The sequence below is a fragment of the Misgurnus anguillicaudatus genome, chromosome 19 (genome assembly GCF_027580225.2).
Source record: "Misgurnus anguillicaudatus chromosome 19, ASM2758022v2, whole genome shotgun sequence".
Taxonomy (NCBI): domain Eukaryota; kingdom Metazoa; phylum Chordata; class Actinopteri; order Cypriniformes; family Cobitidae; genus Misgurnus; species Misgurnus anguillicaudatus.
The window spans coordinates 34,701,923-34,722,281 of record NC_073355.2 but is presented as its reverse complement, the minus strand read 5'-3'; the positions used below and the strand labels follow the sequence as shown (position 1 = coordinate 34,722,281).

Below are 20,359 nucleotides of genomic sequence, written 5' to 3'. Positions count from 1 at the left end.
ACAGAAGATATAAGCATTTAAAGCGAACAATTTAGCTTAAAAAGTCTAGAATTTTTATGATTTTTTCCTACACTACACACAGGGAATAATATGGATTTTTTTTTCAGAAAACTTCTTGCATTAAATAGATTGAAGCACTTTTAATGACCTGTATCTATGTATGTATATTTTCAAAAAACTTCCCAGGGCCTTGAATTATTTCCCCCAGATTTACAAACTTTCAAGGATTTCAAGGACCCGTGGGAACCCTGATTTCCGTACATGCAGTGTGTTAGGCGTACAGAATATCTGGCTAATAAAACAAGAAAAGGACAGAAACAGATTCACTATGAGCTGAAACGGCTCAGACATTTTGTTTCTTTATTTTGTTGTCTTTCACAGCTTGACCTCTTTTGGTTTGTTTAGAAGGATGGAAAGGGTTCCGGTACCAGGTGCCGGAGGAGACAGAAATGGAGAACAATACGAGACACTAAAGGCAGATCAACACATAAAGACCATTAATGAGTTAACGGCATAGGAAAGCATTTTTCTCTTCTATAATATCTACATAGCAGGCATGTGGCTTTGCCCTGTTCAAGGTCTCTTGATCCATACACTAGCAGAAATATTCACTTGTAAAAAAGGAAATACTGTGCGGGAGTGTCTATGCATCAGGGGTGTGATTAGGTCAAGGTTGAAGGATCATGAGGTATGAACAGGCCAAAGGTCAGCGTTAGTTATTCACGAACCAAAGCGGCAAACTCTGAAACAGAAAGAAAGAGATTATGATTTTTTTTCTTCAAAAAACTAACTGTTGTGTAAGGGGATATTTGTCTAGTTGTACCTTCTGCTCCAATCTTTCCATCTCCATCTTTATCCGCAGCCTGCAGGAATGCTTTGGTCTCTTTATCAGTCAAATCTCTACCGTCTGTCGCAAAACCCTTTAGAACAAACCTGAACAGAGGAAACAGTGAGCCGAGATATTACTGTTGACTATAATATGGTTAAAAAGTTCCAATATTAATCATCTACATGCCAGCTTTGTTGACTATATTGAAAGCAATCTTATACTTTAAGTCTTACTTTAGTTCTTCTTCCTCTATGAAACCGCTGTTGTCTGCGTCCAGGACATGGAAAACCTTCTTCACATCATCAGCTGACTTTCCCTTCAGTCCCACCATATCAAAAAACCTCTTATGGTTGAATGAGTCAGCGGCTAGGAGATGATCCATACACAAATAAACATTGAGACTTGTAATCTATAATTACAATATAATGAGATCTTCTATCTCTATAGATAGAACTTAGATTAGATTCAACTACAGTGGGGAAAACAAATATTTGACACATCAGCATTCTTATCAGTAAGTGGGCCATTGACACAAAATGTCCACCAGATGCAGCCATCAAGCCAAACATTGAACCCACACAAAGAAATCAGAACATTCAAGTATACAAGCCGAGTCACAACAAACAAAGCGAAATGACACAGGGAACAAGCATTGAACACACTTCATTTAATACTTTGTAGATAAGACTTTGTTGGTGATTACAGCTTCTAGACGCCTCTTGTATGGAGAGATCAGTCGTCTGCATTGCTCATGAGTGATTCTGGCCCATTCTTCCATACAAATGGTCTTTAAATCTTAAAGGTTCCTTGGGCCTCTTTTATGAACTTTGATCTTCAGTTCTCTCCATAGATTTTCTATGGGATTTAGGTCAGGTGATTGACTGGGCCATTCAAGCAACTTGATATTTTTTTCTTTGAAACCACTTTATTGTTTTCTTGGCCTTATGTTTGGGATCATTGTCTTGCTGAAATGTCCACCATCTTTTCATTTTCAGCTTTCTGGTAGATGGCAGGAGATTTTTATCCAGAAGGTCCCGGTACATTTCTCCATTCATCCTGCCTTCAATAATATGAGTCTATCAGTACCCTTTGCTGAAAAGCAGCCCCAAACCATGATGCTTCCACCCCCAAACTTAACTGTTGGTATGGTGTTTTTGGGGTGGTGGGCAGTGCCATTTTTTCTCCAAACATGGTGTGTAGAATGACTGCCAAAAAGTTCAATTTTGCTTTCATCTGACCATACAATAGTCTCCCAATAATCCACAGGCTTCTTGAAATGCTCTTTCGCAAACTTTAACCGAGCCTCAACATGCTTTTTGTTCAGCAATGGAGTCTAACGTGGTGAGCGTGCATGGATGCCATGGCGGTTTAGTGCATTGCTTATAGTTTTCTTTGAAACAACAATACCTGCTCATGCAAGGTCTTCCTGAAGTTCTGCCTGCGTAGTTCTTGGCTCTTGGAGAACTCTCCTGATTATTCTTTGGACTCCTCGGACAGGGATCTTACATGGAGCACCTAATTGTGGCTGGTTTATGGTAAACTGATGCTCTTTCCATTTCTGGATAATGGTCCCCACAGTGCTCACTCACAGGAACATTCAGCATTCTGGAAATGCGCCTATAACCATTTCCATCAAAATGCTTTTCAACAATAAGATTACGAAGATCTTGAGGGGTCTTTGCTTTTACCCATCATGAAGTCTTTCCTGTGTGCCTCCTGGTAATGAGAAGCCTTTATAGGTCATCAATTAGGACTAAAGCAGCTGATATTAATAAGTACTGATAGGGGGCAGGGTTTCTCTCTTAATACTGACAGATTTCAGGTGATCTCCTGGCTTTCTATGCCATTTTGCACCTTGTTCTTTTCATGTGTTCAATACTTATTCCCGGTGTCATTTCACTTTATTTATTATGACTCAACTTGTATACTTAAATGTTCTGATTACTTTGTATGATTTCAATATTTGGCTTGATTGCTACATCTTGTGGAATTTTGTGTCAATAGCCCACTTAGAAATCCCTTTACTGATAAAAATGCTGATGTGTCAAATACTTATTTTCCCTGCTGTATATTGTCATTCTGCAGAGTACAGGGCAAATAAAATGCAGTAATATAACTTTAATGTAAACTTACTTTACATTTCCATATAACAAAACCCTGCGTCTACACCAATATACTAATTTCATTAGTATTTAACAAATTTGACTGTCTTTCACTGCAAAATCCTCTAAGTGCATGCATGTTTTTTTTTTGAAGGCAAACACCTCTTAATCCACTTCTTTAGACAAGACAGTTGTCTTTAGTTGCAAAATCACTAAAGATAGAACCATTTCAAATGATGAAATTTAAAGGGACACAAAATTAAATGTGATCCATGGTCATTTACCAATCCTACCCTATCTCTTTCCAGTCACTTTTTACTGTCCTTTCTGAATAAAAGGCTCAAAATTCTGTCAATATCCTAATATATTCAGTAAACCTTTTTTAACCTTAAAAAACCTTATGGTTTTTAGGTTAATAAGTTCAGTGAACAAAGATAGTTAAGTTATGGATCCATAATGCAAAATTTAAGTCATAATTGCTCAACTTATTAAGTACAAATCCCATTAGGGCTTTCAGTGTGTTTAGCAGCTTTTGCATCTGAACTCTTCATTTATTATTTGAAATCATACTTGGAAAAAGCAAATATAAAGTAAAAATAGTTTCCACTGAATATAAAGAGGAAAGTACACGAGTGGTGCTGAATGTGATGTCACGATCACCTTTAAATGCATCAACGGCCTTTTTGATGTCATCATGGTTAAGGATGCTGTTCATCGCCATTTCTACAAACACACAGAAAAACAGAAAACAAAATGAGAAAATTTTGCAGCGATGTATAGCACGGCAGGGAAGCAATGGAATGTGAAATTACGCTGTTGACTTCATACGGAGATCATGAGGCAAGGGATTTGATAAAAGATAATATAGAACTTTATGACGTGCTAAAGTCATAAATTAGAAACCTGTACTGAGGGTTAAAGATACAGACTCACGAGAAATCTCACACCCGAGTGTAAAAAGCCAATATTTAGATTAACAGGATTAGAAAAGTGCTGCAAACGTATGGCATTCGAATTTCTGCTCTCCACATTAACTTCACAATAATGCATAAAGGCAGACACTGTCCTTTCCCACAGATGGCAGATTGGATAATGTGTAGGTACACAGTGAAAGTATAAGCTGTACTTTAGCTGGCACCTGATTTCATTGATCTGAGATCAGGTGGAGGTCAACCAGGGCAAAACCAGCTTTAGCACTGCTGACTTGAATGTGGCTCAGCTGGTTTCAATGACGTTCGGAACGGGGAGATCTAAAGCTCAGCCGGCACAGCCAAACATGCTACAACAATAAGATTTGTACTGTCAATACATTATGTAAAAAATCATTGTAGATTGTAAGTTGAAAACTTAATTCTGTGCTGTGTTTGCCATCGAATTTGGATTAATACTGTAATATCAATATGACTAACAATTTAGTTTTGAACATCACATATAAACTTACATAATGAAATAAACGTGTCATCAAACGCAACATTTATAAGACTTGATTACCTTATCCATCAACGTGATTTCTCGTTCTCGTCTGATTGATGGCCATCAGCGGTTGAGTTAAAGACTACAAATCCCATAATTCCACCCTGCTTCAGAGCGTCAGTAAACAACATCATTGTTTTTGTTTGGTCTGGCGCCATCTTGCGGCGCATAAATACAAATTGTATCTTTAACGTACAGACATCTATTCAGCCTGCTGTTCTGTCTGCCTTTCCAGATTAAATGTCTGTTCTTCAGCTTGGATTTTGTGAAATAATTTTCTAAATAAACGCGACGTATAGTCCACTGTGATTTATATGTTATTTCGTCGTAATGACGCATTTTTGAATGATGCGGCTTATACTCCGGTGCTGGGTTTGTCTAGATTTTACCCAACCATGGGTTGAAACAACCCAGCATTTTGTTGTATGTGGGCTATTGCACTAATGTGTTGTGGGCTTGTTTTGTCATATAAAGGACTGGATGTGCTGTACTGTGTGCACAAACTGCCTCCACATGTATACACCCTACCTCTTCTGAGTAGGTTTCGTTGTGGGAGTCATGCAGAGCTTATTAACCTGAACATGTTCACGCATCATTACATCTCACAGAGACGTGAGCTCAGCTTGGACGACCTCAGAATACGAAATGGAGGAATAGCATTGTGTTATTAATCGACACTTTCATAAAGAGTACAAATATGTACCAAATAGCACAATATAGCTAAATAGCACAAAAGTGGTTCACTGGCTCAAAATCATATGGGAACCACTTAAAGTGCTATATAGTATCTGTATAGCACCAATGTAAAACTATAGTGTGGTATGTTGAACCATAAGTGATGCTATTATATTATTATTAGGGCCGGGACTTGATTAAAAAAATTAATCTAATTAATTAGAGGCTTTGTAATTAATTAATCGAAATTAATCACATTTTAATCACATTTAATATTTGACCTGAGAACATTGAGAAGTTATTTTTTCACATGGATTTTTAGTATACCATGAATAATGACTGAATACATAAGCTTAAGCAACAAAATATTGTTTATTTTTGTTCAACCAAGTCGTTGTACTCGGAGTCGGGCTAATGTCCACGCTAGCTGCTATGTGTTTTGCATTGAGATGATACTTGAGGCTCGATGTGCTGCGGTAATATGTGAATTCCTTGTTGCATAGCTTACACACAACCATGCTCTTATCAACGCTTCCATCCGTTCGTTTTTTATAAAAAAATTCCCATCCACGGGGCCAACCAAAGCGATCTCATCAGCTTCTTCGTTCGTGTTCACTGTGGTTTGTTGTTGTCTGAAGTCATGAACGCTAGTTGGTGCTCCAGTATAATCGGTCCGCCGAAACTCATCCAATGAGAAATGTTCCGCGGTGCAAAAATAAGTGCGTTTAAAATTAAAAATTTTAACGCATTATTTTTTGTGTAATTAATTAATCTTAATTAACGCGTTAAAGTCCCGGCCCTAATTATTATTATTATTAGCTACCTTTAAAATACATAACAATTGCCATAACATTTTGTTGGCATTCCACGATTGCTTTGGTCGTTTGGTAGTTTGTCCATTTCACCAAATACGACCAATAGATGCATTTACTAAATTAGCGCCTCTACCGGCAGCAGGTGAAACTTAATATATTAGAGTATAAAAGGATATTTTGGGGTATCATTTTGCTATGATGACATGTACTGGTATATATATTTTCAATTTAAACCGCCAGGATTAATTGTATTTTATTACACATCACACTAATCAAGTATTTAGAGCAAATAACGTACCCATTTATTTATTATATGATATAAACACAGCATACAAAACAGTTACAACTTTTTAAAAATTAACTTAAAATATTCCAAGTGTACTGAAGTCAAACAAACGATTTATTTGAAGAAAAGATGCAAAAGTGATGACAATGCGCTGTAAATATCAGATCTGGTGTACACAATTCAAAAACTGCTGCCAGAAGAAGCGATGATACGTCATATATGATTGTGAAAAGACATTGGCTGTGTCTCTCGTGATCGATTGCATCATTACGTTAGTTAAGAATGTGAAGCGCTATTGGCTTTTGACCGACTACGTCATGCTGGTTAATATTTGAATGATATGTTTTGATCACAGAGTTCCTCAAATAAAGTAATCGTACGGCTTCAGTTCGCAAGGTTTGCAACGCGAATCGTTTGTAATACTTTTATGCAGTTTTATGCAATAAATACCTGATTGTAGTTTTACTTGCGTGTTGTGTTTTATATGGTTGAGAAGTGGTTGGGTTTAGGATAAGGGTGAGGGTGGGGTTAGCTCCAAAATATCTATAAAACCATAAATGTTTATAAACTGTTTCTACATTTTAAAAAAAATCATAAAATAAAATGTGTCTAATCTGATGTATAAGACAAAAACCTTAAAACGTAACAACAGGTTGTATAAGTTACTGCCGCTAATCCCATAATACGTCACTTTACATCGTAATAAGGTGCTTGCAAAAACAACTTATAAGGTCGTTATTTCTCTGGCATTAGTATGAAGAACCCTTTATTTTCAAGAGTATGATGCTAATTTAATTTAAACAACATTTCAAGTGCTATACCATCATTAAAAACAAATAAAATATGTATAAGGAATGATTTCAAAATCACAGGTAAAATAACAAAGTTTTCAAAACCCAATTAGCAGTATGGCCTCACTAAAGTGACTATTATAGCTGGGCCATGAAGGGATTTGTAGTTTGGAATCACAATTTGCACTCCCTTTATTCATTAACACGGCAATAGCGTCCAATCTCAGATGTCACCTTGATTATTATCCATAAAATTTAAGCAAATGTATCCAGTGGGTATACAACATTATCACAAACATCACGGACCACAAAGCTTAAATGTATGCCGCAGAAACGGATATAATGTGTGTAGGTTGTTTTCGCAAAGTCAACTCATTTAGCGATGCATAAAACACAGCAATTTACTTTTGTGCAAACCGAGCAGAATTCACAAACCATTTCTTTTACAAAACTATGTTTTTCCGCATACCCGACAGATACTTTCTATGGGAGTGCGACTGGTGACCCTTGATAAATAATTCATTGAAAAATTAAATCAAAGTTCTGAACAGGGTCTCCTAAGACATAATGTCCTGCCTGTGAACAAGCTGAGGTTACGCCTGAGGTTAAATTGTAAGGCATTAGAAACACAAAGGGAAAGAGGAGCAAGAAATAAAATTGTCATGGTATATGAGATAAATCTTTAATTCCTCCTTTTCCTTACTCTTTCTCCCTCAAGTATAAAACCCTCCTCGTTTCTAATCTGATTTTATTTCTTTCATCAATAAAAAAAGTTCACACAAAAATGAGAAAAAAAACCCTGACTTCATTTACTCACCCCCATTAAAATTTCATAGCGTAAAAATGAAAGACATTATTCACTTATAATCAAAGGAGGTCTGTTTCTTAAACGAAATATCTTAGATAGTCTCCATTTGCTATTGACTAAATCTTTGCTGTCTAGGAGAAACAACTGAAATATTAAATCAAGATCCCACGTTTCACCCTCACTTCTAGACAGAAATATAATTTAAAAAACACTCTTAAAAATAAAGGTCCTTCATAATGTGAATCATTTGGCATCAATAACCTTTCAAGCACCTTTATTTTTAAGAGTGTGTGTTCTCTCCGAAGGGCAACCTTTCGATCTCTCCGATGAAGCCAATACGGAAGTAACTTAAACTGCAATTCATTGACTGGCCACTAGAGGCTGGCTCCAAAAGGGAGTAAACTGCCATAGACCCCCGTGTTTAAATGCCCATCTTTAGAGAAGAAAACAATATGTTTACAACAGGTACAACATTTTTTTTAGTCTGTATAGACCAACTGTGAGGGGGGTGAATTTTTTTGTAACTCACCCGTTTAAATTATATTAAGCCTTAAAGTTCTGAATAATTAAGGGTGTGGCCACTTGAGTGACAGTTGGACAGCCACTGCTGTCACTAGAGTCGAGCTAGGCGGGCGTGGTTTCAGGAATAAGCATCTCAGCTTTACCCAAGTCCGGCCTCTTTACCCATTTTCGGATATAAGCGAGTGATGCGCGGTGACATGGGCCAAGATGGCGACGGCAGACACCGCCTACTATTGGCTTCAAAAACGATCTTCAGAAACCTATGGGTGACATCCATATTTTTTTACAGTCTGTGGTCTACGCTTATAAAACCAATGACCTTGGTAGTTGTATGGTTATCAGGAACCCTGCTCTGCAAGCCATCTTTTATCTCATTCTGTTCATATCCTAGAAAGCAACTCTCTTTCCGTAAGCCTTTCCGTTTCCTCCCACCTAAAAGTTTCTTATTCTCTATCCCGAGGGCTAATTTTATCTCTCTCCTCGTGGCTCAGCGAAAAACCCAGGGCCTTGGAGATTTCAACTGTAATCTTTTAGCATTGCTGGGCATACGCGTCAACCTCTGTGAGCCTGCTGGCAGCAGATATAAGTAAAGACAAGTTTTCTCTGATGGCAATAGCTACATGCGGCACACAGTCACTAATAAACTGATATGAAATAACAACTGACCTTTATTCTCAGCTAAAAGCTAAAACGCCTGCTTTATACTTACTGTATCACTTAATAAATGTCTGTTTAAAATAAAATCTGCTGCTGTAGAATATTAAATAATAAGCATAATATGATTTAAGAGGACATATTTATTTTTAAATATTATCCTTCGCAAACAGCAAATAAAGGCGACACAGGTCGCCAATGTTTGGAATGCAGATCTCCGCTTACTGACTCTCATCTAAAGGGTAAAGTCACAAAATGAAGTGCAACCAACTACACAACACTGTAAAAAAAGTCCGTAAAAATTTCAATGTTATTGCAGCCGGGCTGCCGGCAATTCACCGCAGATTCACATCCACGTTATTTACTGGCAAGAGTTTGTTCAAAGTTAAATAAATTTTAAATATTAACAAGTCTTTATCTTTACAGAATAAAACTATACAATAACAGCCTCATGCAAAAAATTCTGGGAACCAGAAATCATCATCAAACTTTTTCGTTTTTTTGCTTCAGATTTTGTTTCCCAGAATGTTTTGCTTGATGCTGTTTTTTAGTTTTACTCTCTAAAGACAAAGACTTGTAAATGTTAAATGTTCATTTAACTTTGAACAAAATGTTGCCAGTAAATAACATAAATTTAAATCTACGGTAAATTACCGGCAACTCAGCTGCAATTTCTACAGATTTTTTTTACAGTGAAGAATTAGTACATCTCTCTTATTATTGCTTTATTAAAAATTAACAGTCAGTCATGCAAGACTCGAGCTTGCAACCTCTTACACTTAAAAGAGAAATAATGCTCAGACCCGCAACTCAAATTCGTTGAGACCCCTTAAGACTGAAATCCTTTCACCGCTGCTGGAGAACCACTACTGTATAAAAGAGCAGGCGGAGGAGGCGAGCGAGGGCATGTCTTAGACTTTTGTAGGAAGGGATAAAGAAACATCAAAGGCATTGTGTATGTGCATGCGTGAGAAAGATAGTCAGCCGCTGGGGAAGGAACAGACTGTGAGATGCTTTTATAACAGTTGGTGTTTTGAAGAGCCCATCTTGGTCTGACAGGGCTGTGATGAGAACCGAGGCTGACGATGGAAGAGCATTGCAGATGTCTTAACACAGCAGACCTGTTCAAACCGGCCCAAATCATATCAGACAAGACCAGCGTGTAACAGCAGCTAAAACAAAAAAAAATGGTTTGAACAGGTCTGCTGTGTTATCTGCAATGCTATTCCATTATCAGCATTGGTTGTATGTAGTACATAATAATACTTTCAAAGTAGTATAGCCTGCACTCTATAGGTTTGTTTTGATTGGGATTTTTAGCATTAGGCTAAAAGGCAGAAAAAAGCTTAACACCAGATTAGCTATGCTTGAAAACCAGTAACACCAGTTTAAACCAGAAAACCCTATTTTGCATGCACCTATTTTGACAAGACACATGATGCTCATAGGATCACTCAATGCGCAAAACACATATTTTGAAATTAAGAACCACACACATGATGGGCTACATACATGTTGTGACAAAATTCGCATCGAGCGCCCTCGAAAAAGAAGTCACCGGCCGCCACTGTAATGTAGGACTTCGGATTCTCTCTCTCAAACATACACAATGTAAAACCATGAAAGGAACTGCTTCTTCATAAAGCTGGATCCCTCTGGCAGCTTTGTAATGGGAATACCGTATTCAGTGACAGAAAAACCCATATACACAAACACACACACTGAGCCTGAAATAGGGAAAATGTGATTTAACGTGAAAGAAAGAAATAGAATGGAAAAAAAATTCATCACCGAAAAAACAAAAGACTCCCAGGAAAAATAATAAAGATAGATTTCACTGCAAACATCTTTCATCAAAAATGTTCTCCAGGGGGAAAGCACAAACATTGACAACAAATGTGTGAGAACAAAAGCAAAAACCCGAAGAGATGAAAAATGCAACTTTTTCCTTAGATAAGTTAAATAATGTAAAGCTTTACGATGAACTGTAACTTGGATCAAAACAGCAGAAATGTCAGAAACAGTGATGGATTTGCTTCTGGCTCTCTTTTAAATTGATCTGCTGATGTTTTCCAAAAGCATGCGGTGGTATACATTTACTTCACTAACTCTATGAATATTTTATAAAACTACTGTGGGCGAGTCGAGGTTTTCAGAACAATGTGTGTATGAAACAACACAAACATATTATACAATTAGAGCTGCGGATGCAAAAGGTATAAAACGGAAAAGTAATAAATCACATTCACTGAAAAAACAAAAGTATTTAACCAAACAGATATTTAGCCATTTATAAAGTGAACATATTGATTTAATGATTCATTTCAATTTTAAAATAAAGGTTCCTAAAAGGTGCTTTGTCAGGATTTGGTTCCTTAAATAACCCTTAATATTATTAGAACCTTTCTGTTACACAAAAATGTTCCTTAGGCTATAGTAAGGTCAGAAAGAAAATTATTTTTAGACTGAAAGATTTTTTGGGGAATCGAAAATGGTTCTTCTATGGCAGGGACCAGGGTTTTACAAACTGTGATTCGCAAACCCCTTGTGGTTCGCAGGGGAATTGCAGGGGCTTAGTGAGTTGATAAAAACAAATAATAAATTCTAATTAAATTATAAAAAATAACACACGCAATACCAAAAATACAAATGAAAAAGGTTAAATACAAAATCTGTCTCACATAATTAATTTAATAAAAAAATAAAAAAAATCTAAATAAAACACATAAACACTACAAACAATATATTACTATGTTACAACATATCAAAAAACGGAGAACTCATGTGGACAGATACGTTTTATGTGCCAATAAAATTACCAGATGAAGATCTTATAACAGGTAATAATAACAATGACTATGTAAAATACTACTGATAAAAGCTTTAAAACGGATGAAAACTGTCTGACAAAAAATCTAGATATTGATTTAAAAAATAAAAAATATTGATAATTTAACAAGCTTCTTCATTTAACGCAATTCATGTCCATTACACAAAATAACATTGTAAAAGTTAGAATTATGGGTTATGAACAACATCCACATTGATGTTTACTTTATCAAGAGCCACAATTGAATTTTAAGAGGTAGACAAAGATCTGAGAAGTTAAGACCATTTACACTGTAAAAAAATTCTGTAGAAATTACAGTATTACTGGGTATTACTGGCAACTAGCTGCCAGTAACTTACCATAGATTTTACATTTATGTTATTTACTGGCAACATTTTGTTCAAAGTTAAATGAACATGAAACATTTTTAGACTTTATCTTCAACAGTAAGTTACTGGCAACCAGCTGCGAAATTACAGCAAATTTTTTACAGTGTACCCATTGACAATTTTTTAAGAATTACTTGTATTCTTTTGATACAGTGTTGAATGTGCCAGCTCAAATTTGGAAATAAAAAAGCTAATTAAATTTGACATTTAACATTTGACATTTTCTCACTCCGAGAACTCTCTGCAAAGTTTCCATTAAAGTACTTCAGGATGCTGCATAGAGATAAATAGACAGGTTGGACGTATTGCAGAGTATTGCTGTGCTAAATGCATTTCGCCAGGGTTCGCAAGTTTTTTTCCAACATGAAAGATTCATACGTAACAACCTTGCTTTATTTTTATGTAGAATTTCAGTGCAGGAAGTACAGTGGAAGTCCTTATATGGGCACTCTAAGCGGAATAGCACACGCTTATTCTGAACAAATGGGTAAAGCTGATCTGTCTTTGATTCATTTGATAAAACAAAAGATAAAACTATGGATGCATGTAATACTACTCTATAGGTACTCAAGATTAACATGAGATAAGCAGAAACAGCGCGTGTTATGTAAGCATTAATCACCATAACACTGTGATTTTTGAATATTTTAATGCAAAAATGAGATCCTCCTTCAAATGTACAAACTTTACTGCACTAGGGGGTTAAAGTAGGGCTTTACTTCAAAACAGACATGTTTTACCTGGAGATTCAGTTTGCTAATGATGACGAACCAATATAACAATGATCATGAAAAATTTATTTGTCCTAAATTGTACAAAGACTTTTTTGGTTCACGATTCTCTCTAAATAATATATAAATAAAACAAAACAAAAAATCGATTTCTACTATAAGATTGAGTGAGAGTGAAGGACACAGGTGCATTGAGAAGACAATACGAATGGGGCAAAATGAGAAAACCTTTGTAATGCTATACTTTACAGCCACTCTTGTTGAAGACAGCCAACATTTCCCCTCTGATAATAAAAAACTCTTACTCTAAAGCCTTGCGTCTAGATAAAGGTCATGAATGAGAAATTAGGAAGTAAACATTTTCTACTGAACCCAGAAGGAGTGTTTCACATTACAGTGCGCTCAGTGATCCATCAACACTCGAAGACATTGCACTACGTGAGCCAATACAAAAAACAGCAAGCGTTAAGAAAAAACAGGGGTGAAGGTCTATTTATGCTTAGAATGGGGTGATGGAAACAGAATAAATGATCGGCCGCAGAAAGACTTTGGAGTAAAATTAAAGTGGAGTAAAGTTAAAATGCTCTTTGGAGCAGATCAGGTGCTTTATCTTTACTAAAAAGAAAAAATGGCACACAAATGGTACCATGAACAGAAAATTTAAACTGTTAATAACCTCCAATTAAGTAAGAGACCTTTCTCTTAAGAGAAGCCAAAACATGACTAATTTTAAGTCAGACACAAATCTATATTCATAGCAACTAAAACTCATCGTCCAAAACGTCATTTCTCCTCATATCAAACACTTCGTCTGACAACCATTAAATGAGATCATCAGGCAGTCTAATAAAGAGAAAGATGATAGAAGTGTTGTCTAGAGAAAGAGAAGTTTACATTTATAAACCCGCCGCATTTAGTCGCCGTTTCCTCTCACTGCTGAGAACAAGGACGCAAAAATTAAATGAACTCGACAGAATGAATCAGGTTCATCAGCAGAATCCATCATGAGCTGTCGTGTGCGCTGAATCTCAAATACGTTTCTAATTCAAGAAGCAATCCTGCCAATAAGCACATATGCCCTGAAACATTGAGCTGTGGTGCTTACAAAGGCGATCAATGTTCAAGCTTGCGATTTCAAATTTTTTAGCACAATTTCCTGTTTACACTTTACTCTTACTCTCACTAAATGGACCAGGGTAGTTTTAGGTTTTTCACAATCCAATTTATAGGTCAAACTTACACACCGGCAGGAAACAGCACATGCTAAACTTTTTTTAGATATAGGCTACACACAAGGTAGATCATACAAAGCCATAGAGCTGGGCGATATTGACCATCTCCGTAATTTGGGGTGAATAACATTATACAACAAATATCTTGCTATTTTCTAAAAAGCAGAATAAATGTTTACATGCAACCATCCACATCACTTCTTGGCTGCGTTACATTTTTTTAATACTAGTTTTTATTTTTAATTGTTATTTTATTTTATTTTTATTTTAAGTGCTTTATTTTTGTCTGTGCAGCACTTTGTAAGACACATGGTACGTTCACAATAGTAGTTCGGTTCATTTGGTCCAGAACAAAGGCAAAAATTGTAGCTTTTTAAAGGTCCCGTTCTATCTGTGTTTTTAAAGCTTTGATTGTGTTTATAATGCACAATATAACATGTGTTCATGTTTCACATGTAAAAAAACACGGTATTTTTCACAAAATTTACCTATCTCTATAGCGCTGTTTTCACTGTCCTCAAAACAGGCTGATGTCTTTCTTGTTCTATGAAGTCTCTCCTTCAGAAATATGTATCGAGTTCTGATTGTGCAGCTTGTTTAGTGTGTTGTGATTTAGCAGAGCTGTTTGAGCTGGCGACTGACGTATTCCTGTGGGCGTAGCTTAGTCAAAAACTGTTTTATTGACGTCATTAAAGCAGGAAGTAGGCTGTAGTCCAAACCGGCCGTTCGCTGTAGGCTTTGAAAGGGGAATTCTGTTAAAGAAAATATATTGCCTGGTAGTGAACTTTGAGCTTTATCATTTTACAGGTATTATTTATGCTGTTATAGCAACATTACACACTAACTAAAGTTTGAAAAATGGTATCAGGGAGAACGTGACCTTTAACAGTTTTGGTTCCCTTTCACACCACACTGATTGCTCTGGTCCGAACCAGTTGAAACGGACCAAAATGCCGTCATGCAATAACACCCGCATCACTCGTTGGCCATATGTTCGATTTTCAATTGGTCAGAATCAACGTGTGGGAAATTCCAATGGAAACCCGGGAATCAAGCAAAAGTAGAGGAAAATACAGACATCACGCCGCTGTTTATATAGTATCGAGCAGAGTATGTGAGCGGTGCGGAGTGGGAGCGGAGCGAGGAGTGGAGTGGCGTGATTTTGCCAGGAGCGAGGAGCGGATTTTTTGAAGGTCGGAGCGTCGTGATTTTCTCTCGCTCTGAAAATGCTCCACTATAGCTCAATCACGAGCAAGAACCAAAAACACTGTGAGACAAGGGAGGGGCACTGAAAATGTTTCTAAACATATATTTTGCCCCCAATTGCATTTGTTTTGTATTGTTTAACTACACAGGAAAAAAGAAAAAGCCATTTAAATTTGTAAATAAGGTTGGTGTTGTTTCAAAAGAGAATTAAAATTTACAATGGAGCGAACGCGGAGCGAGGCGTTACTAAGGAGGGCGTGGGGAGGGGGCGAGGAGCGGAATATTGTACATCCAGAGCAGAGCTTGAGCGGAGGTATTATGAAATGCTTTGAGCGCAAATTCTTTCCATTCCACTCCGCTCACATACTCTGGTATCGAGAGACGTCTGCACGTTTTGATAGTATTTGTGGTCACTTTATATTACATAGTTTGTAACTTTAGGCAAACTATTTATTTTAAAAATAAAGCACAGATGCGGGTTGAAAATTATGTTTTTAATGGACTGCGAACAGCGAAGTTTGTCCGCGAGTTGCCATCAGGCTTTTGTTGCGCATGCTAAAGAGCTCATTATAGTTGTGTGTACGTCCTACGACGACTGCGTAGGATAAGCATAGTTTTTTTATATATACTTATTGCATCGTCGTCCGCTCCTACGTGCAAATACACGCACAGGCCGCTGGTAGGCAGTATCCACGCTTGTAACCACAGTAGCAGCACGACCGTCAATGAAGAAGCAGCTTGGCTAGTTTATCCCACAAACAAAGAAGAAACAGCAACTTGTTGTGTATTTTTTGAGAAGACCAGCAGTGATGGAAGTAAATAAACAGCGACGTTTGTTACAGTTTCAGCTAAATCACTCTTCAACTTGGCCCATCTTTGTTCTCACCGTCGCAAACGGAAATACCTGACGCAGTTTTTTACCTGATGGGAGTGGTTCTAGTGGACCAATAACGGCGCATTCACACGGGGCGTAAGCGTTGACGCTTCCAATTCACTTTTAAAGGGCGACGTCACGCGTTGGCGAACTGAATTGTGGATCCGTCAGCGCCGCATCACTGCCGTTGCTCGTGGCAGAAGTTGAACATTTCTCAACTTTTCAAGCGGCAACGCGAGTGTCAGCTAATCAGATGGCCTTATGCAAATAACCTAGGCAGAGCCAGCCAATTACGTATATGTAAGACCGGAGCATGTGCTGCGGCCACTGTGATTGGCCGTTGGCCACGCTTCAGACAAGCCTCCCATCAAGTGTTAACGCTTTCGCACCGTGTGAATGCGCCGTAACAGCGCTTGCAGAGGCTATGGATAACCTACGGCATAGCTACAGTGTAGACATTACGCACGACTATAAATTGGACTTAACTGTCAACAAACACTTCCTCATTCCACAGCGCAGCTGACTATGGCAGCTGGATTAGTTCACAAATGCGCAGCACTTTTTGCAGTTAGATTTGTTCGAGGTCAGATCGCGTTCTCACCACAAACTTACTGCTCGAAAGTTCATTTGAAAGCGTGCCACGACCACCTCTTCAAGGAGGTCTCAGTCCGCTTGTTCCACTCCACTTTTGTTGTGCACCCGAATTCGATTGCTGGATTCATTCTTACCTGCCCAAACAAACCGTTCCAAGTGCGACAACGAACTCTACTACGATTCAACAGAACTAAATAAAGCAGGTAAGAAAGCACTCTAAAATTGAAAAATGCACAACATTTAAGCTGGTTGGAAAGCTTACATCTGACATTACTACACATCTGAGATTCACATGCAAAGAAGGGACTGTATTGTCTTATCCCATACAAAAAAATACTACTACCAAAACTTAATATACTGCCAAGCCCTACAAATGTCTCTCTGGAAAGTTTGGGTCTCAGGCACTCCTAAGCTCTTAAAAAATACCAATTATAAATCCAGCTCTAGATCTAGATTTCAGCTGCTTTTGAGCGAGTAGCCCGCAGTCCTTCACTTCCATTTAAACAAACTTCACTTTTAAGCCAGTTGTGCACCGGGTTGTTAACTCCGTCGTTGTGCTCAGAGGAACCGCATTGCGGATCGAAGTCCAATTCCACTCAAGGTGAAAAACTCCACAAGCCAGGAACGTCAGACTGCCATTATCATCAATTACATGGGCTATGGGCCATGGACCCCATGAGAACTAAAGAGTGTGTGTGTCTGTGCAGGCTTGCAGTCAAAACGCTTCAGTGTATTTCTCTGCTGGTAATGATGTATAATTATCGAAACCGTATGAGACCCAGAGGAAGAAGTCTTTTGTCTGTTTCACTATTGGCATTATTTCATCAATACAAAACACCTTCGAGTCAAAGTCAAAGTAAATTTTTCTCTATATCCTTCTGTTCTGTAATATAAATACGAAGCTTTCATTTTATAGATTTAATCTAAAATCCTGCCGTATTGAGTCTGGCGTGAGTGATGCAATATCACCAGGGACGAGTTCATTGATCCGTGCACGCGTTCCAAACTGTTCCGGTTTATCTACTCGGGAATGGAAAGCACAGCTTGTTTCAGGTGTGTCCGTGTGCAGGCAACGTTCTGTCCTTGTCAGGCAGATTGTGAATGTCTTGCAGGACCTGGAAGAGGTCTGGCAGGCCTTCTGCTTAACCAGGACAAACTCGAAATATGGGTGGGTGATGGTATGGGGGCAGGAAAAACAAATCTGACCATCTGGTCATGGATGCACATGTGAAATAGATATATTCGTAAACGCTAAAGACTTAATGGGGTGGTTTCTCAGACAGGGATAAGCTTAAGCCAGGACTACGCCTTAGTTTAATTATGAAATATAACTAGTTTTAACAAACATGCCTTACTAAAATCATTACTTGTGTGAATTTTGAGGCAAAACAAAGGGCACTGATGTAGAGGTCTTCATGGGTCCACTAAGATCTGAAAACCCGAGGTCCGACACGAGACCCGATCGAGTTCGGGTCTTAAGTTTCCCCTTATGAAAATTAACCATGGTTTTATTGTGTTTAGTAAAAAAAGTTTAGTAACCATTGTTTTTTGGTGCATTGATTACTATCAGCAAAACCATGGTTTTACTACACGAACCATGGTTTAACTATGGTTTTTAAAACCACGGTTGTCAAAACCATGGTTATTTTGTGGTTACCATGGTTTTACTACAGTAACCATAGTTTTTTGGTTTTAACTGTTAGTAAAACCATGGTTAATTTTTGTAAGGGTCACGTGTGCCTCGGACATGCTTCGGGTATAATAATAGCGGCATAAAATGTATGTGTTTTTGCTGAACGGACCCGAAGACCCAAACTCTCTCGCGTGTGTGCGTCAATGTCCTTTTCAAACCTCTCCTCTGTTTGCCAAGAGCACTTGCGACATTGTGTGGCTGGTGGTAGGTCAATTTTTGGTTGAGACAGACATGTCAGTCAATTTTAAATGTACATTTTAGCGGTTACCTTGGTGTCGTCGTCGTCAGATAACAAAGTAAACCAAATGGAGCAGCTCGCCAAATTGGTTGCGAGACCAGCGGGTCTGACTGCTGTGTGCGGGGCTGCAGACTGCACACATGTCGGTGTCGTTTACATTCGGGTCCAGTCGGGTTAAAAAAAATTGCCAATGGTTCGGGTTTGCCTCGGGTCGGGTCTTTTGTTTAAAAAAAATTATTTATGCACGTTGGGTTCGGATATAATGTGATTCCAGTCATTTCGGGTCGGGTACATTTCTTTGGACCCAAGAAGACCTCTACACATATGTGTTTTAAGATATGTCAGTGCAAGTAGTTTTTTTATTTGGACAGCTTACATTTATGTATGTATATATATATATATATATATATATATATATATATTAGTGATGCACCGATGTATCGGCCACCGATATTTATCGGCCGATTTTTGATGAATTTGAAACCATCGGCATATCGGCAATAGCACGAGAAAGGCCGATACCGATTGTTTATTAAATAATGGATTTCTTTATGCAGTTAAATGTAAAAAATGAGTTAATGATGTTAATAAAATAAATGCTGAATAGCAAAAACCACCTTTGAAGGTTGTCATGCTGTCTTATTATATTTTGTTAATTTGTGCCTCTCTTATTATGTTGGTCAGTTGAATGTTAATTAGATCCAATCCATGTTCAGTAAAAATAATTTGATGCAGAAATAAACTAGCTAATAGACCAACTGTATAGTATTGTATACAAGTGTTTAATATTGGTATCGGTCAGAAGTTGTCTGTTTAAATCGGAATCGGTACCGGCCCAAAAAATCCTATCGGTGCATAATAAATCCTGCATGCCTTTGGGTGATCGATCTAAATTAGTTGATATGATTAATGCATAACGTGTTGAGAAACAGTTGAGAAAAAAAGAGCATTTGCAATTCATAAATAATTTTGTTTTGTGTGAGCACAATAAAAGAAATTACATTTTTTCTTACTAATCTGATCTGTGCGTTTCAGAATAAGAGCTCAGAAGATCATCATACCCTACAGCTAAGCAACGACTGAAAGTAAAGTGAGATACAGAAAGAAACTGCACTATAGGTCTTAAAGAAATGAAAGATAACAGAGGAAATAGCTTTGAGCAAGTGTCTGGGTCTCTGCGTACAATACATGTACACACAAGCCCCCCGGTCTGTTAGCTTTGCAAGTTTCCTCTCTTTCACATGTTCAGTCTTGCATGATTCCTATTCCATGCAACATAAATCCCACAATGCATCACTGCCTCAAAGCAATATGGTCCTCCAACAGTGACACACACTGAACGTAACTCATCCATTTTGTCCTTTCATCAGGCCAGTTATTCACTTTCACAATAAGAACTCCATTAACCCCTGTGCAACAAAAAACAGATTTAAATCTTCAAAAGCTCAATATATAGGCCATTGCATCATTGATTTGATTCCCATTAAATGCACTTACTAAGAAAATGTATAGCGCTCTTTAATGCACTATCCTCTAATCAATTCATCCATGCTATTTCTGTACATTTTGTGCATTACTACCCATTCACTCTTCAAAACCTTTTGTCCTCGTCCACAG

At 37.6% G+C, this 20,359-nt stretch overlaps 1 protein-coding gene across 2 annotated transcripts in view; it reads right to left on the bottom strand.

Moving 5' to 3' along the window:
• Positions 1-322: 322 nt before the first annotated feature.
• Positions 323-20,359, bottom strand: part of pvalb6 (parvalbumin 6) — a 71,587-nt gene continuing 51,550 nt past the window's right edge. For both annotated transcript variants that reach the window (XM_055194609.2, XM_055194610.2), the window contains exons 2-5: positions 3,592-3,654; positions 1,063-1,195; positions 824-933; positions 323-742 (exon numbers count right to left, since the gene is read on the bottom strand). In XM_055194609.2, coding sequence (XP_055050584.2) covers positions 717-742; positions 824-933; positions 1,063-1,195; positions 3,592-3,652 — 330 coding nt within the window. In that variant the 5' untranslated portion in view covers positions 3,653-3,654 and the 3' untranslated portion in view covers positions 323-716. The remainder of the gene's footprint in view (positions 743-823; positions 934-1,062; positions 1,196-3,591; positions 3,655-20,359) is intronic.